Raw genomic sequence first — 23,045 nt, forward strand, 5'->3', positions numbered from 1 at the left:
GGTAAAAACAATACTCTAAGCAGTCACTAATTTACGTTGATATTACACAAAACTGATTCTTGATAAATACATTTGGTGTAAACTTTGTCCCGGAGTTTTAATGGAGAGTGAAATATTGAAAATTATTTAAGGTTTAAGTTGATTTACTATGGAATAATATCAATCCCTTTTTATTATTCATGAATTTGTTAAAAAGTTACTGTTTTAAAGTTTAAAGTTTAAAGTTTTTTTGTTTTTTGAGTTAATTTGGCATTTAGCAAATATTTTATCTGCCTATCAACTTTAGCGTTTTTAGCTATCAATTTCAGCATCTTCAGCTATCAGCACTATCATCTTCAGTGGCCAAATTCAGCTTACAGCATTGACACTAGCATCATCACAGGTAATGTTATATATCTAGTTCATGATTATGTTAAAAGCTACGGTTTTAAATAAAAAAATGTAGTTTTAATGTGTTCAATAAATGTTTATGCAATTCGATCTAAGGTGTTTTTTGGATAGCGCCACCAGGAGGCTGAAATTATATTACAGCCGTAGAGTTTTGGAACACCATAGAGAATCAGTGGGAAACGGGTAAATGATTTTAACTAAACACTCTGTGGTTTCCGCAGTCAAAACTTGGGAGGTCAAAAGATAACTTTCGGCCGGCTAAATCTGGCCCCCGAGCCCCACTATGGTCACCAATGCCTTAGACTTTTTTTGTACAGCACGATTTAGCTCTTATGGTTACATAAGATTTGCAACCCACAATGTCCAATTTTTATTCCTGTCTCCTATTGGTCACAACTTGATTTTATTGGTCGTCAACCTGTTTAAAGTCGTCCCATACCTTACTAGAATTTAAACAGGTTTTTAAAGAGTTATATGAGTTTAGAACAACTGCTACAACTTGGGAGAAGATTTGGTAACACTTTACATGAGGTGCAGAAAAACGCTTCATATAATGTTGACAAAGATAGTTCATACATTTGGTAACCCTTGTGCTATAATAGGCATGTTTACATTAAAAGTGGGGTCATCTGGACCCCACAAGACAAGGATTTTTTATCTTCACTGGTGTCCGTGGTAGACATGAAATCCTGTCCACATTTGTGATGGGAGAGATCACACATCAATGTAAGGGTGGGGTCATCTGGACCCCATAAGAAAGCACGAGGTTTAGCTTATAAGCAGGTTATTATCTTGGTCTTTGTAAACAATGGTCTCTGGTCTCCCTTTAGATGTTAATGAATCTTACTAAGTATGTTAATAAACCTCATTTGGCTTATTGTGCTAATATATGTCTTAATAACACCCTATAAAAGCATTAATGATGTTTATTAATGTGTTAATAAACCTTGTTAAAGAATCTTATTATGAAGTGTTAGAGATTTTATTTATTTATTTATTTTTGCAGGAATTTTACAAAAGTCCTAGGATACCAAGCAGAGATTCTGCAGCTAATACAAGGAAACCTATGCAAGCATTTGAAGAAGTCCCCAAAACGTCTTTTAGTTGAAAATGTCTCATGAGCTCTTGCAATCCGCTGAGAACCAACCCTCATCCTCCAACAATTCCTCTGCTCTATCAACATCCACAATTTGGTTTATCTCCTGCATTTGGTATTTTGCATGAGAATTATACATTTCAGGAGGTTTGTGCAAACTATTTTATTTTTATTGTGAGGAGAATTGTAAATAAATGGGCAAAAATAGGAATTAGATTGTCTGGAGACTCCTAGTTCCATAAGTCATTTGATTTATTGAAAATAAATATTTCCCACTTTAAAGATAAATGAATGTACCAGGTTTACACTGATCTGGTAGTTAGTTTTTGAAAGTGAAAGATGAAAGAACAAAATCATTTTGTTCATTAAGTCATACGTATTGGATGGATCCTTTTCTTTACAGAGACGTTCTCGCTCTGAGGAGAAATATGGTAAATATCGTTTGCTGTCAATGGATGAAAACAGAATCAAAGAAACCCCTCCACTAAAAATAGTGTTTATTGTGTGTTTTTAACATGTTCTTGTGGTATTTTTCTGGCCATGAGGAATATATATATATAAAATAAAAGTCCTCTCAAAATTGCATTTCTGCATTTCTTTATTAAAATTGTTGTGGAAAAAAAACACTTTGAAAAAGATTCTACATATGTTAATAAGAAAGATACACGGAAAATACACTCAAGCTTCCTGCTTAGGTGCAGTCTGACGCATCCTCTTGTAGACCCCTACATCCATTTTTCTCGTCCGAGCTGGTACTTTATGTGGCTCAAAACAGGAACCACATAAAGTACCTCCAGTATTGTTAACTATAAGCATAGAACTCTCAGCAACGGGGACAAGAAGTGGGGGCGGGTGGCCTGAGAGCCAACGGTCGAAGAAAACAAAAAAGTTTTTTGGAGGATTTGGCAAAAAATGCCAATCAAAAGTAAAGTCCCACTCTAATCATCTTTTGATCTACTGTAAAAACCAAATTTCTAATGAACTACTGTCGCTCTTCATTGGAATTGTTTTCATTTAGCACTAGGGGCAGATCATATCAGTTTTCTTCGTCCTGCTCCTTTTCATTTATTAACTGTTAAACTCTCATTTTGTCGTATTTTGTTGCTATATATTATTATTAAACGAAATTTAAAATAATTTATAAATAAATTTGCCTCTGAGTTGTGGACTGGACTGCTGGTACGGAGTAAGCCTGCACTGATTTCCCATCATCCCTTCGTTAACACTCTCTCCTGCTAGCTCACAGCCCCTCACAACATTACCGCACCCAACATTGCTGGTGAAACAAGAATGGCGAGCAATGTCAGAGCTATCCAGGTGTATATAAGAGAGGATTTAGTAGTCTACAAGTAGAAGCATCACAATGGAGCAGAGCAGGCTGATGATTGTAGTTTATACGTAACAGTTACAATCGTTTTCATCAGCATTTTTATAGACCTCAAAAAAGCATTTGACACTGACAGCATAAACCACAACCTTTTACTGAAAAAATGAGTAAATATGGCATCAGAGGAGCCAACCTACAATGGACAACCAGTTATTTAACGAACAGAAAACAGTACAAGTAAAAGACATAAAATCCACACTAAGTATCGTAACATTCAGGGATAATAACCCCAAGGATTTGTCCAGGTACAGGACAGGGAGATGATAAGTTTTCACCAAAGTCAAGAATATTAAGTCATTGTTGGTGTGTGCTATGAAAATAAAATAAATAAAACTATATTTTTTTCAATCTGCTCCTAATTCACATCGATTTGAATAAAGAAATACTCAAAAATGCAACTTTAAGCTTAACTTTCTTAATATGTCCTCCACCACGAGAAAAATGCTACAAGAACATGTTTAAAAAAACACTATTTTCATTGGTGGGGTCTTTCAAAGACCTCTGGGATAATATGGACCAAAATTATGATTAACGCGTTAGTATTTATTAGTGCATTAATCGCACCACTTGGACCAGCAGTCTTTCTCTTTCTCTAAGCATGTAGTCATCCACAGCGTGCACTAAAACACTTCATTGGGTTCTTTTCACACTTATACCATGGTTATTTACAAAAGAAATACATATTCAGTAGGTTTTTACTACTTTAATCTTGATATTTTTTTGGTTTAGATCACTTTTCCATGTCGTGTCATGTAGATTTAATTTTGTGATACATTGCAGATAATAAGTGGTCGGCAAATACTGTAAATAAAAAACTAATCCCAATTAATCACAATTAATTTTTCCCCAGGTTTGCAATTAATTAGTTATTTTTTTAATCGGTTCCCAGCCCTAATCAAAATATGAACAGAGTGGATATTTTTCAGATGACATTCTGTTTCAGGAGTTACTCTTTAAGAGAACGATCAATTAAATGCAGGTACAATGTTTGCTTTATAGCAAAATATTATAATAACTTTGTTTTTGAAAGCTACTAGACAAATATTGGTATGTGTATATGCAAATATGTCCATTTATGATTAGAAGGAATTATATTATAAGAAGGAGAATATTTTGTCAAGAAGATGGAATTTTATTTTATGTTATGAAGAACTCATTTCAAAATGGGGAAATTTGATTTGTAAGCATAGATCATAAATAACACTGAACAATAAGTAGCACAACACAAATAAGGTGTTAAAGTATATCAGAGTCAACTCAAGTTATGAATTAATATCTTAAAGTGTTTAAATGTTTTTGCTTAAAATAAACCCACCAATCAGATCAATCAAATCAATATCTACACATATCATTGTCTTTGTGTTTACTACCTTAGTTTACTTTGGAATTTGTTGCAATGAAAACATGAGCTTATACACATTTTCAGTCATTATTTGTTGAATTTAAGTCTATTGTGATGTTTTAAAGGTTGAATATAAAACTGGTGTCTAAAGTTTTCTTTTAGTTTATGAGAGAAGCCAAAAGCAGAGATGAAAACATCTCAAGGACCTCAGCCTTTTGTGCTTCAGGGATTCCCTGCAGGTTTAATCAGCATGAAATACATGCTGTAACCTAACCCTGAACATTTGTCTGGTTCATTCGAGACATTTCATCTGAGTGATTTTCACCAACCGCTTGGAAATACAGAAATCCATGCAATAACCACGGCAATTTGCATGATCTGCACCACATGTTGTTTCCACGGGATACCGGGCGATGTCTTCAAGTTCCTAGAAAGATCCTTTGGGAGTTATGTTTTTCAAACACCTTTTCGGTCATACACCATTTGGAGATTCCCAGTGGACTTCCCTGCTCCGGTACCCAGAATGTTCCACTGGAACACAAGTTCTTCCAGGTAAAAACACAGAGAAACCTTCAGGGAAGGGATTCTCTAGAGGGTATGGTCCATCTAAACATCTAAGAACTGGGAGCCTCAACATCCAGAATAGTAGAAAAAAAACTTATTACTATTAGTTTGACAATCCAGAACCAATACAGCCAACACTTACTGGGCTCTTGTCTTCCAGAGGAGAGATCTGCATGCTGTTGCGCTTTAGAGACACGCACGGAGAGAAGAGCAGAAGAGTGTGAGGAGGAGTGAAAGTTGCCGCGTTTCTCCTTCCAAAGCATCCAGGTTCCTCATCCCCGCCGGTCTCCCCATCCTGCTCATCAGACGCCCGAGCAGCTGGCGCGAGAGGAGTCCGTCCGTCCGTCCGTCTCAGCTCCGCATCGCTGTGGGAGCGCGTGGGACACGCACGCGGGTGAATCCCGTCCTCGCGGTGGTTGTGATGTGTGGAGGCAGCGCGCTGCAAAAAGAAACGCCCGCCCTCACTGTGGCGGAGCACGCGCCGCTCCCCGCGCGCCGTTTGACTCGACCTTTTTACCGCGCTCGAACTCCACGAGGTCTCAATTCATCCCCACACATTTCTGCTGAAAAGTGTCGCTTTCGTTCACCTCCATGTATTTTTCCAGAACCTTCCGCGAGTACTGTTGAGTTTGAAAGAACAAAAACAGATACTGGAAAGCTTTCTGGAGGTTTCAGTTCATTCTAAAAGTGAGCTCATTATTTTAAACGCTCGAAACTACGAGGAGTGAGCAGATAACGTCGTCACTTTTTACAGTGTGCAGAGAGAGCGGCTTCCACACCTCCCTGCAGTTTCTTCCCTTCACACCCACTGAAACAGCTCCAATGGGTTTGAAAACTTCTCTTTATTACACATTTTAGCCTTCCTCCTCTATCTGTTGTATCGAAGCAAATAATATTCTTGACTTCATCAATTATTTTTGTCTACTAGCATGGTCTTATGTGGTTACTAATGTGCTCCCTTTTCCTTTATTTCTGTTTATACTACATCAACATTGGGGATCCCACAATAAACCTGAACTAGGGATGGGATACAGTTTACTCACGGTTCGATATGTACCTCGATACTAACGTCATGGTTAGATATTTATTGAACAAAAAAAAAATACACCCTGAAATCCCACTATTCCACAGATGATCTATTTTGCAAAGTAATAGGCCATAACAAAAATTGAGATTTTTTTCAAGTGCACAGTTCTTGGTGGTTATTACAGAATAACATTTAAATACAACTCTTGTGTTCTTGTAAACATTACAACTTAAAGGAAATGTAACAAGTTACGCAGTTCTCCGGATTTCATACACAATCTAAACTGAACCCATTTAAAATATTTAGAACTGACTTACTCGCCAAATAAACAACAGCAACACAAGTAAGTCCTTTAGTCATGTAACTTTACATGTTTTTGCAAAAATAACAAGTATCTTGATTGTTTTTAGCATTTAGCAAAAACTTTTGTTATCAACTACCGTAGGAGGGGCAAAGTAGTGGGAGAGTGGGCAGAGATTTTTGCAGCAGACACTCTTAAGACAACTCAGACTAGTGCTGGGCGATACGGGGAAAAAATGGATATCACGATATAAAATATTTTATATCACAGTAACTATATAAATCACGATATATGACAATAAAGTATATTCTCAGCTATTCCCTGAAAACGTGTCATTGCTTACTTTTCTGGTTATTTTAAGGTACAGATAACTGAATGGTCACAATTAAGAAACAAACATAGTGCAGCAAAATAAATCAAATGAGAACAGATGTGGCTGATATACAGCAGCCTTCACATTTGTTCCAAAAATCAAAGTATTTAAATTGAATTTGTATTAAAAAAAAAATAACTGAAGAGTTATCAAAACATAAACACTGGAGCGAAATATCTGATGTTAAAGGTAATTTTTTTTTTTTTTTTTTCAGAACTTAAGTCAGTGACCGGAACTTCTGTCTATTTTTTTCAACGGATAAAGAAGCTCTTGCTAGTCTTACTTTGATACAGGAAGCTTTACCGATATTTTATTTTAAAGATTTGTTTACTTCTGGCGCAGCACATTCGGCTTTAAAATCCAACATCATTCTGTATTCCGTCCATCCATCCATTTTCTTGTCCGCTTTTTCCCTTTCGGGGTCGCGGGGGTGCCGGAGCCTAACCCGGCTACTGATAGGCGAAGGCGGGGTACACCCTGGACAGATCACCAGTCTGTCGCAGGGCCTCAGTCACACACACATCCACTCTCAGACACACCTAAGGGCAATTTAGAGTCAACAATCAACCTATGAAGCATGTTTTTGGACGGTGGGAGGAAGCCGGAGTCCCCGGTGAAAACCCACGCATGCACGGGGAGAACATGCAAACTCCACACAGAAAGATCCCAGCCGGGATTTGCTGTGAGGCAAGAGCGCTAACCACTGCGCCACCGTGCAGCCCATTCTGTATTCCAGAGCAATAAATATTTTATGACATTCTACTGTATTTATAAAGATCACAAATCAGCGATCTTGGATTTCTGACTCAAATTTTCGGGAGGAGACCGCAAGAATCTGAGTGTTTGGATACTTCTTACAGCTTGGTTCATCTCTTATTTTTGTAATCTCACATGTTCATTTTCGTGGACTTTCCATGTGTGATATAAGGTTTGTTGTGTTAGCATCAGCACAGGAATAGCCTCCTAGCTTGTTTACATACTGCTGCTTTCTGCTCATCGTTGGACGTCTTCAATCCAAAATGAAACTAAATCACAGACGTTCTCCTCTTTTGCTGAAGGTGCTTCTTCTTGGGAAATGGCACAATAGATGCTTTTCTATGGCCTATACCATATGTATTGTCACATCACCCAGCAGTATCTCAGACTGGTACTGAATAAATAAAATGCATTTAGTGAAAAATGTCGTATTGAATTGTTGAACCCGTTTTGAACGGTTTTGTTTTCTATTGAATATTGTTGCAACTCTAACCTGAACTGTATGTTTCATCAGTAAATCGTGGGTAAAGTGAATTGCAACATCCCTGCATATGAATATATTAACACTGAAGTTGTAAAACACGTATACAAACCATTTATTATTCATGTTTTTATTATATTATACCAGCATGAGTATAATACAACTTAATGATGTTTTTTGTCATTGTTACTTGCTTATTAACAAATAAAAACACATTTTTTGTTGTTGTCTTGTCATACAAAAATCACATATCAAACAAAAACAAAACCATGACCCAAAAATCAAGGCTTGAACCGAATCGTGAGGAAGTGAATCAATGCATTCCTTTTGTATCTATTCACCTGGTACACTTGATCCACCAAGTTCCTAATTTTCCACCTTTTCCACCTCTCACCTTAGCCTAAATGGCAGCTTGGTCGGCTTCAACAACCCCTTGACTCCGAAATGGATTCTGTGGGTTTAGAAGATGGATGAATGGACGGATAGATGGAATTAGAGTGAGTTTAACAGTTTTTGGACAGGGAGAACACATTTTTGTAAGTGTGGAAGAGCAGCTCAAAGCAACAGTGCTAAAGTGTCTGAGTCTTTTTAGAACAAAACTCTTTTTTATCCTTTTTCCCCAGAGTTTTGCCAATATTGAACTCCATTCACACTCTATGTACTTAACAAGCTTGTTTTGTTTTACAACTCCTCCTCAGTTTGTTCAAACCACCAATAAAGAAAATAGCCCTACTGCTTTTAGACATTAACTAGACAACCAGAAAAGAAAAAAAATATTGTTTAATCACAATAGTTTCAGCTACTGCCCAGCAACTTAAACACTGTATTCAACCAAACCATGACCTGAGCAGCAATTAAGCAAACAGAAATAAATATTTTTGTTTCAAGTTAACAGTGAATATAAAAAAGCGTAAGTAACAAATGGTTCTATGTTACAGTGACCTTTGCTCCCATAGATGGAGCTGAGCCACACCACTGACTGTGTATTAGATCTGAACAGAGTGACTCCTCCCCTCGATGTTCAAAACAGGAAGTACCTGCTGGTCCCAAGAAACCAATAGACTTTAACAGATAGAGACAGCTATTACCCAGTCAATCTATTTGTCAGAAAAACAATTCTTAACATGATTCATTTTTTTAACATGTTCTTGATAACACAAATTTACTTGCACTACTTTTTTTTCAGTAGTGCAAGTTATTAAAGTTCTAAAACTGATCAATCAGATGCCTCCATAAAAGTATGTGGTCTCACGTCTAATGTTCAAAACATTAGAGCATCAGAGATTCTCCTGAATCCACTTTCAAGTGGTAGAAGCAAGGACTTCTAACTAGCGAGACTAAGCCATAGAGATGTTGATTCTGACCGACTCTGACCAATTGCTCCCTACTGACGACGTCTGGCTCCAACATGGCGACGTCCATATAGCGATTGAATTGATTCAATTTTGTTGGAGCTGTTAGTAAACCATTTTCTATGGATAATGTCACACTCAATCACTCTGATTCTCGGATAATCAATGAGCCACATCCAGAGAAACCCAAGAAAAGGGGTTAAAATTGTTATCTTAAAGGAAAAAAAAGTAACAACATGGTGACGTGAGCATGGTCCAATGAATATTGTACGATGTGTAGCAATAGGATTGTTGGTCCTCTGTATGTGTTTCTGAGAGAAGAAGAAAAGGGATAACACTTCAAAAGAAGGCTTCTTAAAGCTGACATTGGACATACTTATCAGACTAAAGTTTCTGTGAGCATTATACATGCTGTAATCATTCATTCTGAGCAGGAGTTTGAAACATAGTGCCATAGGAGTGAGTTATTACACCCCACAAAAGCATACGAGAGCTTCTAGCTAGCTGATTGGTACGGAGAGATCATGCACATCCCAACAAGAACACGGAAGGCTTGAAGCCTCCACCAATAGTGAACATGGACTCCAACGACCTAACAAAGGCATGGGAGAGTTGGAAAACAGAGTTCTATCTTTACTCAAAGCTTGCCTTGCCAGATGCAGAGGAGACAACAAAGCTAAGCTGTCCTACTATCCACGTGTGGGAGAGAGGAGTTTGAAACCTTTAAGTCTGCTGCTCAGCACACAGAGGATGACAGTAACTGCGTTTTTATCACGCATTTATTACAAATGCGTACATTTTTATCAATATTCTTGAAATGTTGAAAAAAACTATTCAGTTGTTTCCATTAAATCCTAAATTCGCACACCAATCCAACTCTTGCGATAAGTCATTCAAAACGCAGCGTAAAAAATACTTTGATTTACAGCAAAATCGTTCAAATTTCTGCCAGAGCACTAACGCTCATTATCATCTATCCAAGGAAATGTGGCTTCTTATTCAGATCACGGAACGCCAAGCTAAACGGAAGCGGGTAAGGGGATTCTAAGAGATCACGGTTGGTGATTTTACAGAGGAGCCGTTTGGATCCAACAATTCTATGATGCACTTAACTCTCCATGAGCTGTGATGCTGTGGGGCCTCTTGTGGCACCCAAGTTACTGCACAGATATTTGGTTGTTGGTCACGTGGAGGACCCCCTTCAAAAACGAGATGTTACATCTCTAGGGGTTTATCCTCCTACTCTAGTTTAGATATGTAAAAAAAATGTAATTCAAAAAAAAACATTTTCATTCCAGTTTTGTGAAATATGTAAATTTGGACCCAATTGAAAAAAAACACCTCCTCCAAGCCCAAAAACTTTTTCAATAAATGTCAATTTTTTTTTAATTCTCATGCTTCCATCCGGCAAATTTAATATTGCAAATCCAATTTGTGCACTTTCATTGTCAATGGAAGTGGATCCACTATGGGCAATCATAGCCCAGGTTGATGAACATTGTTATTGGACACAGCCAATTATCTAATTAAGTTTTGTGTAATCAATGGTCTATTGAGTATTAAATATGTTGCAAGTTTGACAATGTTACCAGCATTTTCATACATCATGGCAATAGGAGGGTGAATATAGGATTGTGTCTGAACTGAACTGGTGACTATAGCAAAGCCTTATGTGAAGCCAACACATTGACACGATGAGCTGAAGTCTAACCAGAATTTAGAATGCCAGAATACTCATTGTTTTTGATGTGAAGGATTGCTTATGGCTTGTAAAATGGACAGATAAATCTAGCTACTGTACTTCACAATGTTTGCCACCTTGTTTGGTTGGTGCCACTACAGCCTGGCACCAAAACTATCCATTGGAGGCAGGTGGTAGAATGCCTTCAGAGCACTTGCATCATAGATGCAGATGATGCTCTTATGACAAGTGAAGGTGTGACGGAGCAGGAGAAAGCAGTCAGTCACGACAATAAACTGAAAGCTTACTATCAAAATGCAGTAAACAAAACATAAAATTGAACTCTAAAAACCCAACTACCACGAGAGAGTTTATGTTTAACAACTGCTGGTATCAGAAGGCCTGTTTGTTGGCCCAGAAAAAGTGCAGGTAATTAGATACCAAAGCCAACAGATGTAAAAGGAGTACAAAGACTGATGGGTGTTGGGAACTACTTGTCAATGTTATATGAACACTCATCAGATGACTTTGACAGATGACTCTGCTAAAACAATAAGCATAAACAGAAGTTTGGGAATTGACAGATGTGAGAGGATAAGGTTACATTACTGTGTAATGCCTCAGATGCTGGACTCCCATATGCAGGTAGGAAAGGGGGCCAAAAAAAAAAGAAAACTTAGGTGGTGGCCCAAATAAGGAGGGATTTTTGTGCCACCATATTGCAAGCAAAAGTCACAATTTTGAGATCAAACTTTTCCAAGTTGTAAACAAAATGTAAAGTGTTAAGAATAAAGATTCAGAATTTGCAAATATTTACTTTCAAAACCTTTTTTTGCTTTCAAAAAATATTTTTGTGTTTGTGGTACAAATACTTTTAGATGCCTTGTGTCTCATTTCACTTTCACCCCATCTTTGATTTTTTTGTTGATTTGTTTTCATGAGATGAGGCACAACGCATCTGAAAACATTTTAGCTGGAATTGCAAAAATATTTTCAAAAGCAAAAAAAATGTCTAAAGGCAAAAAAGAAAGTTTTTGAAACCAGATATTAAATATTTTGTTTGCAAATGATGAATCTTTGTTCTTAACACCTTACATTTTGTTTGCAATTTAGAAAATTTTGATCTCAAAACTGTGACTTTTGCTTGCGACATGGTGGCAAAAAAATCACGCAATAGCCGAAAACAGATTAAACAATTATTGAATACACTAAGCAAAAATTTTTAAACTTTAAAAATGTAACTTTTCAACTGAAATATCAATAAGAACAGGCAGGGATATTATTCCAGAATAAATCAATTAAAGCCTTAAATAACTTTCAATATTTTACTTTCCTTAAAATATATTTTGTTAAAATTATTGAAGTTGGAAATGAGTGCAAGATAACATCTGGCCGTTAATAACAATAAAAAAAACGATCTGGAGGGCCGGATCCGGCCCCTGGGCCTTGACTTTGACACATGTGAGAAAGGCAGTCTTGCTTACGTGATCAGAACCCTCACACCCATGAAAAGAGGTGATGCAGAAATTGATAAACTCATTTTTGGTTAATGTTTTTGGAATAAAAAACTTCCACCAGCAAATGATCAAAAATTAATGTTTTAGAGTGACCATTAACCACTGGAATATATTCATAGAAATCCTTGCAGCACTAAAGAAGACTGCAACAAAGTGACACTGATATAGAGTGTCAGGAAGAGATATGCTGTTGGCTGGAGCGTTGAGTAGAGCACAAACGACAGAGAGCTGTAAAGGTCATGTTAAAACACAAGTATAGACAGTGAATGTGGCCTGTTTGGTATCCATCTCTACTGAGACACTGAGGGCTATTAGTTCAGGAACAAGAGAGGACATAAAGTTAAAGAAAGTGGCACACATAATGTTAATAGAGTGGCCAAAAAAAGCAAGAAAGACTACCACTTGTTTAAATTTAGAGGAAAAGGAGCAATCCCTGACAGCTAACATCACTTGCTGTTACTGCTAATTACATCTCAGAGCCGAAGGACGCCTCTGGAGACAGAGGGAATGCATGCAGCAGCAAGGAATGAATGATATGGTAAATGGCGTATACTTGTATGGTGTTTTTCTACCCTCTTTGAAAGCCCAAAGCGCTTTACAGTCACAGTCCCATTAAACCATTCACACACACATGTGGGACAGGTTGGTTGAGCCTAAATAACCGCAAGCAGCATTACAACTACAATATGGTCAACAGACCATGAGCAAAGGTACCGGTAATAGTGGATCTGTTTTCAAATGATGGCCCACAATTTGGAGCATTAAAATTGAAAAGGTTCAGGAAATATGGTAATTCAAGCTCATTTCAACACCGAGTTACCCACAGAGTAATAAAAAAGCAGAATCAGCGGTAAAAATACCAAAACCGCTCCTGATGAGAGAACAGACTGCAGGTCGAGAACCACACATGGACCTGAGGCCCAGATTTCTGAGAAGAACAAGGTCAAGCCAGGAAGTTAGCGGTTAGCCATTTGACCCAAGAGGCATCAACTGTGTTTTCACTCTAAATTTTTTGTTTATTTACATATTTTAAATAGGTGCTGTTTGAACCAGAACCAGGATAAATGTTCTGTTCTGAAGTGGGTCTTAAAGTAAGTAATACTTGATCGAAAAGTCAGAAAGAGAACAAAGAGAAAATAAATTTTGGGGGATTTTTCTTCTGAAGTCAATATACGTGACTCTGCTCCTTATAATAAAGCTAAAAGCCCACAGGAACATTTTATGTATTTTTTTACTCTCCCACCTGGAACGCTGGGCTCTGACTACAGACAGCAAATCACAAGGAAATTTGCAAGATTGTGCACATTTTCACTTCAAGTTACACAAAATTGCTGTTGCATGAATAAAACATACACACCACTTTATAGTCTCAAGTTCTTTCTATTCCCATGGGCAGTAACCTAAAAGTGTAAACAGTCTAAAGCGCACCATAAGCAACTGTTTTTTATCTGTGAACTTCAGTTTTTACCTGTATCAGACTTTGTGACTCTTCAGCCCGGGGATCATTCCTGAAAACTTCTGGTTCCAGGATGCAGTAGGGTGTAGCACTCAGTCTATTGCCAGACATGTCTCTGCTCAGGTGAGACAGCACATCACTGTGAATAGAGGAAGATTCGCTGAGGACTGTGGCCACCTGGCTGAAGCCGGCCTCACTAGGCCACAGTTCTGGAACACACAGAAAAGCCCTGTTCAGGATGATAAAGAAAAATACAAACTAGCTTTCATTGTTGGAGTCTAATTTCTAATCAATTTTATGTGAGAAATTCCTAAATCAATTGTCCAATCGTAAGGGGGTTGTATGGATGTTGTCTGGAGGGTTGTAGAGAGGTGCAGCCGCATCGTAATGGAAACAGGTGTGTCTTGCAGTTCCAATGAGGCTTGTGCGGCCACCTCAAAGAGCATTAGGAAAATGGAACGTACAGTTATAAAGTGTATCGTTGTTAGGAATCAGAGTTCTGTCTCCCCTCGAGACCCATCTCCAGAGTACTGACTGCACTACATCTCCCAGCAACCCCAGCGCACAGTTCCTGGATGCTGCTCAGCTGTCTCTCATTTGCCAATCACCCACAGGAAACTTTAGCACTGCACAGATCCTCACTGAAGTATTGTTTGTGCCATCCTGCCTGCATTACTGAGTGTTTCTACCTGGACCTGATCTTCTGTTTTTGACCTTGGTTTATCTCTGATTGCCTGCTGCCTGCCCTGACCCTTGCCTGGACTTTGACAACTCTAGTCTCATCTTGGATGATCCCATGCTCGTGATTGAGCTCTGGCTGTCTGACCCTGATATAGCTTCATGACTTTAGCTTGGGACCTGCACGTGGAACCAGCTGTCTGCCTGTTTGTGACAATTGTGAAGGATTTTTGAAGCTACAATCACTCCACCCTCTGCAACGCACATTCAAGTGACCACTTCCAAAGAAAAGTCAATGTGTTTCGAGCTTTCCTGTTCAAAACTCTTGCGTCCGTGCGTAAGTTTTTAAAGCTGTTTGCTTCTGAACACTTATTTATTGCCATCTCAATTTGGATCAAATTTCTACCGGGGTTCTACAGGGACTCGGGTTTGGTAATGATGCAGTGAAACTCACCAGTCTCAGAATAAAGCTGGTTTGTCTAGTGAGTCAGACACACCGATTAGCCTGACGTCTACCTTTTTCTTTGAAGGAAAGATGAACCAAAACCACTCTCCTGACTTGATGGTAGTCAATATTTGCATTGCAGAGATGCTAGAATGTTTCCGTTTTCATGCCCAAATTGCAAGATTTGCACCGTTTGGACATTTTGCGTTAAGTATTTCCAACTGTAGGAGGTGGAAACACACTAGTAAAAGGAAAAACAAGAACTTTCTCCCTCTCTGTTTCTCCAGTGTAAAGACCGTGGGCTAAACATGCATTCAGTGCTCTCTTGAATGTGGGTCAAATGCCCAGAGTGTACGTAACTTAAGGATAATGTAAGTTACAGGCACGTTTGACATGAGGGATGCAGTCGCATGGTGGCCTTGCCCCACACTCTAGTCATTAGTAAGGTGTATGTATTGGCTCCTTACTGACAGCGCAAATGCTGCACACATGGGGTGTGCAGGTGATACGTAAGTGCTCGCATAAGTGAAACACACAAACTATACTGTAATTGCCTAATTTTTCAATTTCTAACAATCAGGTTGCATGTATTGTGTGAACAGCGCTGACAGGCTCATTGCGCAGGACTTTGAGTGGTTGAAAAATATGAAACCATTGCATGAAATGCCTGCGTCTCACCTACATTAAAGCTTACCGTTGCACATTGTCCAAGTATTCGCTACGACTTGCTGAAGACAGCACAAGCGTGCACAAATATTCTTGTTCTACGGTCTACGATCTTAAAATTTCACTGAACCACCTGAGTGTCCCATACAGGTTTGCTCTTTTTTCCTGCAGGTGGCCCTTCTCCACCCGTAAGGACTAAAGCAATACTTTGGTTTTAAAACATTGGCACCAGCATAAGCTTATGATTGTAAACCACTTCCCTTTATGTATCAAAGGAAAGCCTCTCTCTTTAGTGCACATGACTTGCTTCTAAAGCCAGCAAGCAAAAACTCAGAATTTTATGTGAAAATGGAGGAAAATTGACTTTGTGGTAAAGGAACGACTCCACCACAGGAGCAAAACAATGACAAGTGCACAGCGAGGAGGTAAAAGGCACTCTAAAGACCAGACAAACCAAGAAGGAGTGCTCCGTAAAGAGTGTAGCAGCAGAGAAAGTGAGGGGAATTCCCTCGATGCAAAACCAACACACATTTACTTCCTAAGGAAATGAGAGGGAAAGTGATGAGTTAGTTTGTTAGTTCACCACAAAGGGAAGGTCCGTCATCAACTTACATACTCAAGTTCTTTGTAAACAAATTCTTGGTACATAAGCTAAAATAAAGCAAATGACAAACCTATGAAGAGTAAGAAGAAGAGTCTCAAATGTCTGATATGTGACACTACTGTTCAAATTTCTACAGTAAAGAAATGACAAAACAGTGAATTTTCATTCACTTCCTGTTTTTATTTTGCCACCAAAGCCCTTTAAAATGTCTTGCATTTCTTACAAATTCTTCAAATATTTACGCTTAGCAACATGAGGGGGAAAGACTTGTGAGGAAATTTTATAAAAATGTAAAAATCCCCTGAAACATTATGACATTCTCAAAACTCCTGCTATAGGGTAAGGTAGAGATCAAGTGTGACAAGAGTTTTGGATTGATTCTTATTCATCTGCACCTTCAAATGAAATTGGGAAACAAAATCTAAAACATACTAATTGCATCAGGTGCTGCTGATCAGCTCAGACTCCTGCCACCTGTCTATGGAGCTAAACTGGGGCCAATATTATTTGAAATCCAAATAAAACATTGAAAAAATTGTTGGTGGTTAGCCAAAAAAAATTCAAATGTCTAAAACCTTTTGCAGTCTAACATAAACGTAATCATTTTTAGCTTCAAAAGTTCAAATTTTTAGGTTTCAAAACTTTCAAATTTTAACTTTCAAATCTTTTTTTCATTTTCAACTCTTTCGTTTTTTAATCTGAAAATTTCCGTTTCAAAACTTTTGGCCCCATTGTGGCATGTTGGGGCGGGGCTAACACAAAGGACCAATCAAAATCAATGAGGGTGATAACTTCAGTCCCGGTGCATTCACTGACTCAGAACTGTGATGATTACAGTCAGAAAATGGTTGTTTACTCTGTACTATCATAGTCTGAATTTTTCTAAGACAGGTGTAAAAAGCAGAGTTTTATCAGAGTTCTACAAAAACATCAGTAATCATGTCTCCATGTTTGGATCTATATGATTATTATTCAAAGATTTTCCCAGTACAGGGGGCTGTGTCTGTGTGACAGCTGCTTCTGCAACATTTGTGTGTCTCTGTGTTTGAGCTTGAAGGTTCACTTTTTTTTATTAATCCGAGAGGGAGAAATCAAATTAGAAGAACTTCTTTAATGTTTCCATGAGACCCAAACTTGCAACCCCCACAGCATCTCTGCCGGCTTATGGAGCGACTGAACTCCACCCCAGGAGCGAAATCCACTGATCTGTAGGGTTGGGCACTGATTGGGTTTTATTCGGTTCCGGTGCCAAAGCGGTTCTTTGGTTTCGGTTCCAATTTCAGTACTTTGCTCCCCGCTCTCCCCGGTTCCCGCATCCGTCCGTGGTCCCTGCTACCCAGTTCCCGCTCCCCGCACTGGCTCTCTCTCTTTCCCGACGTGTTGAGCTGGCGAGCCCCGCTGGTCTGGGAGGCTGTCTGGGTGCAGCCAGAGAACCCCCGCACTGCGACAGGACAAAAACGGCCGTATTGCATTACTATTCTAACCGCTGATTGAGTCACTGAAAACGTTCCATGCCCAAAGCTGAGTTCCTGATTGGCTGATGTGACGCAGCGACCTGTCAAACTTCAGGTATTTACATTCCGAATCGCCGCTCAAATCGAGCTGCTGGCAGACCTTCACGCTGCGCCGGTCATTCAAACTCCAACGCTAGGCTTCAGTTCACCTCAGAGCGCGTCTGGACCATTGATTAACATTGGATCTGGCCACTTCTGCCGCGCAAATCGCGTTTAGTGTGAATGCACCCTAAACTGGAGTTACTCTCTAACCTGGAGTTACCTCTTTAAACTGGAGTTACCTCTCTAAACTGGAGTTACCTCCCTAATCTGGAGTTACACTCTAATCTGGAGTTATCTCCCTAATCTGGAGTTACCTCTCTAAACTGGAGTTACTCTCTAACCTGGAGTTACCTCTCTAAACTGAAGTTACCTCCCTAAACTGGAGTTACTTCTCTAAACTGGAGTTACCTCTCTAATCTGGAGTTACCTCTCTAAACTGGAGTCACCTCCTTAATCTGGAGTTACCTCTCTAAACTGGAGTTACATGCCTGAACCAAAGTCAAGGAGTAACCTCCATGAACTGGAGTCCAGGAGTTACCTCTCTGAATTGGATTTACATGCCTGCATTGCAGTCCTGGGGTTCAATGCCCTGTTGCATCCCCTCATCAGCAGTCAAGAGCAGTGGTCTTGATCCTATCTACCTAAGTGGACTTATCCAAATCCGAGTGTCTGAACCAACAATCCCGAGCCATCTTGCCGGAGCTGACATGAATGAGTCAACGCAATCTGAACTGAATTACCTAAGTCTACGTCCATGAGTGTACGTCCCCACCTAATTTTCTTTTTTACATTTTTTTTGTTTCCATCTGCTCAAACCTTTACAAATTGTCAGTTCACTTAAAAATCACTCAACAAGTTTAATACATTTTGTTCATTTTTTCTTATTTAAATTTGATGGCAGTTTTCCTCCTGGAATGTCTTTTTTTCTTGTAGAACATGCTCATTAAATGTACAATAACTTGTGTTTTACAACAAACTAATTGCCTCAAGGGTAATTGTTCATGGCAGGAAGACTATTAGTCATTAACAAATTTAGATAATGGCAATAATTCCTGTTTTCTGCTTGTGGTTAGTCACATCAAGCCTTTTAAATTCATTTTGACTTAAATTACTGAGACATGTTCTGTTAGGCTTCAAAAACCCCAAACACTCATTTAATTTTTGACAATAATTTTTGTTTGGTTTTCTACAAGGTAATTCAAAATGCTTTATTTAAAACATTGAAAGAAGCATTCAAATACACAGTAAAGGTGATCTTTAAAAGAGAACAGAACTGAATCTAAAGTTAGCTTAAGGTCGCAATGCAGAAAAACTTGAATAAAATGAATCAAATCCAGGTGAAGAAAGGTGGGTCTTAAATCTGGATTTACACGATTATCTGTCTGTATTGTTGTTGAATCCCAGAAACTGTATTCATTGTGTGAATGTTGTCCAGTATTCACACTATAATGATTCTCCTGCTAATTTCCGTAGATTTTTTGGCATGTAAAAACTCAATCCCACTTTCAGCGATTTCAGGATCTGGAAATAAAAACGTTCAACTCGTTCAGGACATTACTGCTTGTATTTTTGGTATTAATAAACTTATAGTTTTTGAAATATTAAGCAAAATATGGCCCATAGAAATTGAAGGAGAAATTGCTCAAATCCTTCAACAACTTTGTGCAATTTGAAACTTGTTAACTTCTGCATCTTGTTTGAGTTAGAGACACCATTCAAAAATGTTCAGCAACCACTGGGTTTTTAGGTTAATTTAGCATCTAGCTTTTATTTTCAAGCTAGGTAATTTTGGCAAATTTAGAATTTTTTCCAGTTTTTAGATAAATTTGGAGTTAAACAAAAATTCTTGTAATATGCTAGCTGTTTTCTTTTTGCTAATTTAGACATGTTTCCAATTTTTTTCCCCCAATTTGGAGTTTAGCTAATATTTTAGCTTTATGCTAGCTGTTTTTGGCTAATTTTGACATGTTTCCATTTTTTTTGTTGCCTAATTTGGAGTTTAGTTAACAATTTAACATTATGTTTGCTGTTTTTGGCTAATTTACACACTTTTCTAGTTTTTAACCTAATTTGGAATTTAACTAACATTTTAGCATTATGCTAGCTCTTTTTATTTTTTGCTAATTTAGGCATGTTTTCATTTTTTAGCCTAATTTGGAGTTTAGCTAATATTTTAGCTTTATGCTAGCTGTTTTTGGCTCATTTTGACATGTTTCCATTTTTTGCCTAATTTGAAGTTAAGCAAATACTTTAGCAAGCTTTCTGCTTCAGTATTTTCAGCTAACAGGTCTGGCATCTTTAGCATCTTTAGCGGCCACATTTCGTTTTCACACTGAAGTATTCACACTTGCATTATCACAGGTAATCCTATATAAATAGTTTATCTTGATTTTATTAGGGACCATTTGTTACATTTTTCTGAGACACACAAACCTCTGGTTTTCTATTTGTTTCTGTATTTTCTTATTTAAATGGTCCATATTTTATTTTTGTTTAATAAACTGAAGTTGAAGGTTTGTCCTTGATTTCCTGGGATTTTGCTTGATCAAAAATGAACTACATTATTAGTAAGTCATGATGTACCACAGTTCTGAGGCAGTAATAATGTAACCAGATTACTTTTAAAAAGATAATATTCTACTGGCTGAAAACACTCTATATTACCAAAAGTATTGGCTCACCCTCCTTGACTCACATATGAACTGAAGTGCCTTCCCATTCCTAACTCATAGAGCTCAATACGATGTTGGTCCACCTTTTCCATTCCAGCTTCAACTCTTCTGGAGAAGCTGTTTACACGGTTGGTTTTATGAGCAGGCTAAAGCAGCATATAGCATTTCTTTGGAGTATATGCTCCAAAATAAATAAACTTCAAAGTAATGCCAGGTGGATTTATTTTTTTGTTGGTCTTACAGATGTTTATGTAGTTTAATGGTTTCATGGAATGGTTTTTGAAAGTAACAAAAAAAAAAAAAAAAAAGTAAAAATATTTACTATTAAGCAGATATTGCATCCCAAAATGTGATTTTGAGGTCATATTTCTGAGTTTCAATAGAATTTGCCTCAACAAGTCGGGAGCAAAAAAGTGCAGATCTAATCTGTTTAACTTCTTACATAATTCATCTGCTTCCTCTGCCAAGGACAAGTGACAAAAAGAATCAGTCCCAAAGAGGAGCAGCCATGACACTGAGGCCCCTGAGGGTCCAGCGAGGACGCCGTTAAACTTTTCTACGCTGAAAAGCCTCAGCACCTGTTCACCTCCTCTTCCTCCTCCCCTCATCTTCATTTAACAAACCACACGAAAGAGCTGGTCAGCGCGGGGACGAGTCCTCCCACCCCTCCCACCACCACCACCTGTTTGCATTACATAACTCTGACTGAGCGCTCACCTCCGGCTCTGCTGTCTTAACACGTGTGTCAAAGAAGCGGCGCTCCTCCCCCTCCCCATCCGTCCATCCTCCCCGTCATCCTGATGAAGTAACGCTACATCCAATTACCACGTCGGCTCCTCTGCACAACAAACTCTTCCATATGTCTGTGGTCCAGGTCACGAGCACGATGGCGCTAAAGGCAGCTTTCAGGTCAAACCAGGACTCAGTCTGAGGCTGATCCAGAACCAACAGTACCGTGAACTCACTGTGGCAGAGCTGAGAACGTTCCTACGTGTAAAACATGGCCCACATTCCTGATGCCACAGAGGGGCAGTCTGTGCAGGAGTGACAGGTATGGTAAGCGAAATGGGTCATAATGTCACACTTGTTTTAAAAACCTTTTTATGTTTTAATCAAATGTAAGACAAAAGGTTTTATTTCTATAAACAGGAGCTACTAAGATTCTTTAGACTTCTAATACTTTTGCCACCAGGCACAATTATATGTAAGTAAGTATGTATGTAAGTCGATGAGGTTTATAGATAAACAATAGAGACGATAAAACAGAGAAGAGACAAGCGACCGAACAATTATGGTCATACTTGTATGTTATGAAGACCATAATGGGTAGGCATTTGATTCTTGGAAGGTCTCAGTTTTTGGCCATCCCACACATTAAAAACCACTTCGGGTGTGGTTCCTAAAAGGTTTCTAGGAATTAAAAAAAGACTTTCATTCATGCGGGATGTCAACATGCGCCAAAAGCAGATTCCTGGAAAACCATTCACTGTAAAGCAAATATAAATGAAAGACGTGGTAGCTGCTCTCTATGGAAGCTGATCTGATGCCCCGTTTGAGCATTATCTTTGTGGCATGATATGATGTTTCCAAACATGGCCTCTCAAAAACGGGCTAACAGACGGGACAAAAACTCTGACAGCTGATGGAACATCTCCACTAGGAATGTGGTAGAAGTGAGGACCTAATAGGAACACCCTATGAAAGACCATCCATTCACCCATCCATCCGTCCACCGCTCTATCTATCCAGCCATCTTAGGGGTCTTGGGTTGCTGGAGCCTATCCCAGCAACTGTTGGGTGAAGGCGAAGTACACCCTGAACAGGTCACCATATTCCAGCAGTGGTCCCCAATCCTCGGGCTGCATTTGGTACCGGGCCACAGTAAAAAAAAAATAATAATAAAATAAAGGCGCTACTGTTTTGTTTACATTCTGATCCAAAAGGAAGTCTTATTTGGAAAGACCTCCGGATTCTATTCACAACATCCGTCTAGGTCATGTGACTTAAAGCAGCTACCTACTTGGCTAACTAGATTGCTAAGATAGCAGCTCAAGGCTAAATACAAAAAGCAAACAATAAAATGTTTTTGGAAAATTCTTCGGGGAGAAAAGAGTCAGTGAGGAAACTGAAGGAGATTCTTGGACTTCAAAGAACAATAAAGATGCTGTTGATTTTCACATGCAGATAATAAAGTTACTGACACAGTGGATTCGTGTTCATATTATACTTAGAGAATACCAGTTTTTCAACGGTTGCATAATTTTTTTTACTTATCCAACACACCTTAAAAGTCAGACATAGCTAAATGCAGCGTCCGGTTGTTAGCCTCCACTTTGATGTTGAAGGGAAAATCTTCATCACAAAGTTTAAAACAGCCACAAAGATTTCACAAAGAAGCAAAATTCAATCAAATAAAGTTGCTGATTTGGGAAACTTGTAAAAGACATATTTAAGAATATTCCTACAGCACGGCTGGATTGGGTTCAGAAACTTTAGCACAGAAAATGTTCCTCTGTGTTGAAAAATACCCAATGAGTGAGGATTTATGAAAAGACAAAATATGATCAATATTTTTGCCCAGAAAGATAATCTGAGCCTGGATAGTGTTAAAAAAACATTCTGTGGGGGTAAAATCATAGAATGTTTCTGTCATAGAATGTTTTCAAATCAGAAACGACTTCTTCAAATCAAAGAAGACAAA

The 23,045-nt window shown here is 38.5% G+C and overlaps 1 protein-coding gene across 6 annotated transcripts in view; it reads right to left on the minus strand.

Moving 5' to 3' along the window:
* The window catches only part of ano2b (anoctamin 2b), a 91,678-nt gene extending 86,052 nt beyond the window's left edge, over window positions 1–5,626 (minus strand). For 3 of the 6 annotated variants that reach the window (XM_024293307.2, XM_036212973.1, XM_024293305.2), the window contains exon 1: window positions 4,922–5,626. In XM_024293307.2, the coding sequence (XP_024149075.1) occupies window positions 4,922–4,954 (33 nt within the window). In that variant the 5' untranslated portion in view covers window positions 4,955–5,626. The remainder of the gene's footprint in view (window positions 1–4,921) is intronic. The other 3 variants (XM_024293309.2, XM_024293306.2, XM_024293308.2) reach the window with 1 other exon arrangement.
* Between the last annotated feature and the right edge of the window lie 17,419 nt (window positions 5,627–23,045).

Source organism: Oryzias melastigma, linkage group LG7 (assembly GCF_002922805.2).
Source record: "Oryzias melastigma strain HK-1 linkage group LG7, ASM292280v2, whole genome shotgun sequence".
NCBI lineage: Eukaryota > Metazoa > Chordata > Actinopteri > Beloniformes > Adrianichthyidae > Oryzias > Oryzias melastigma.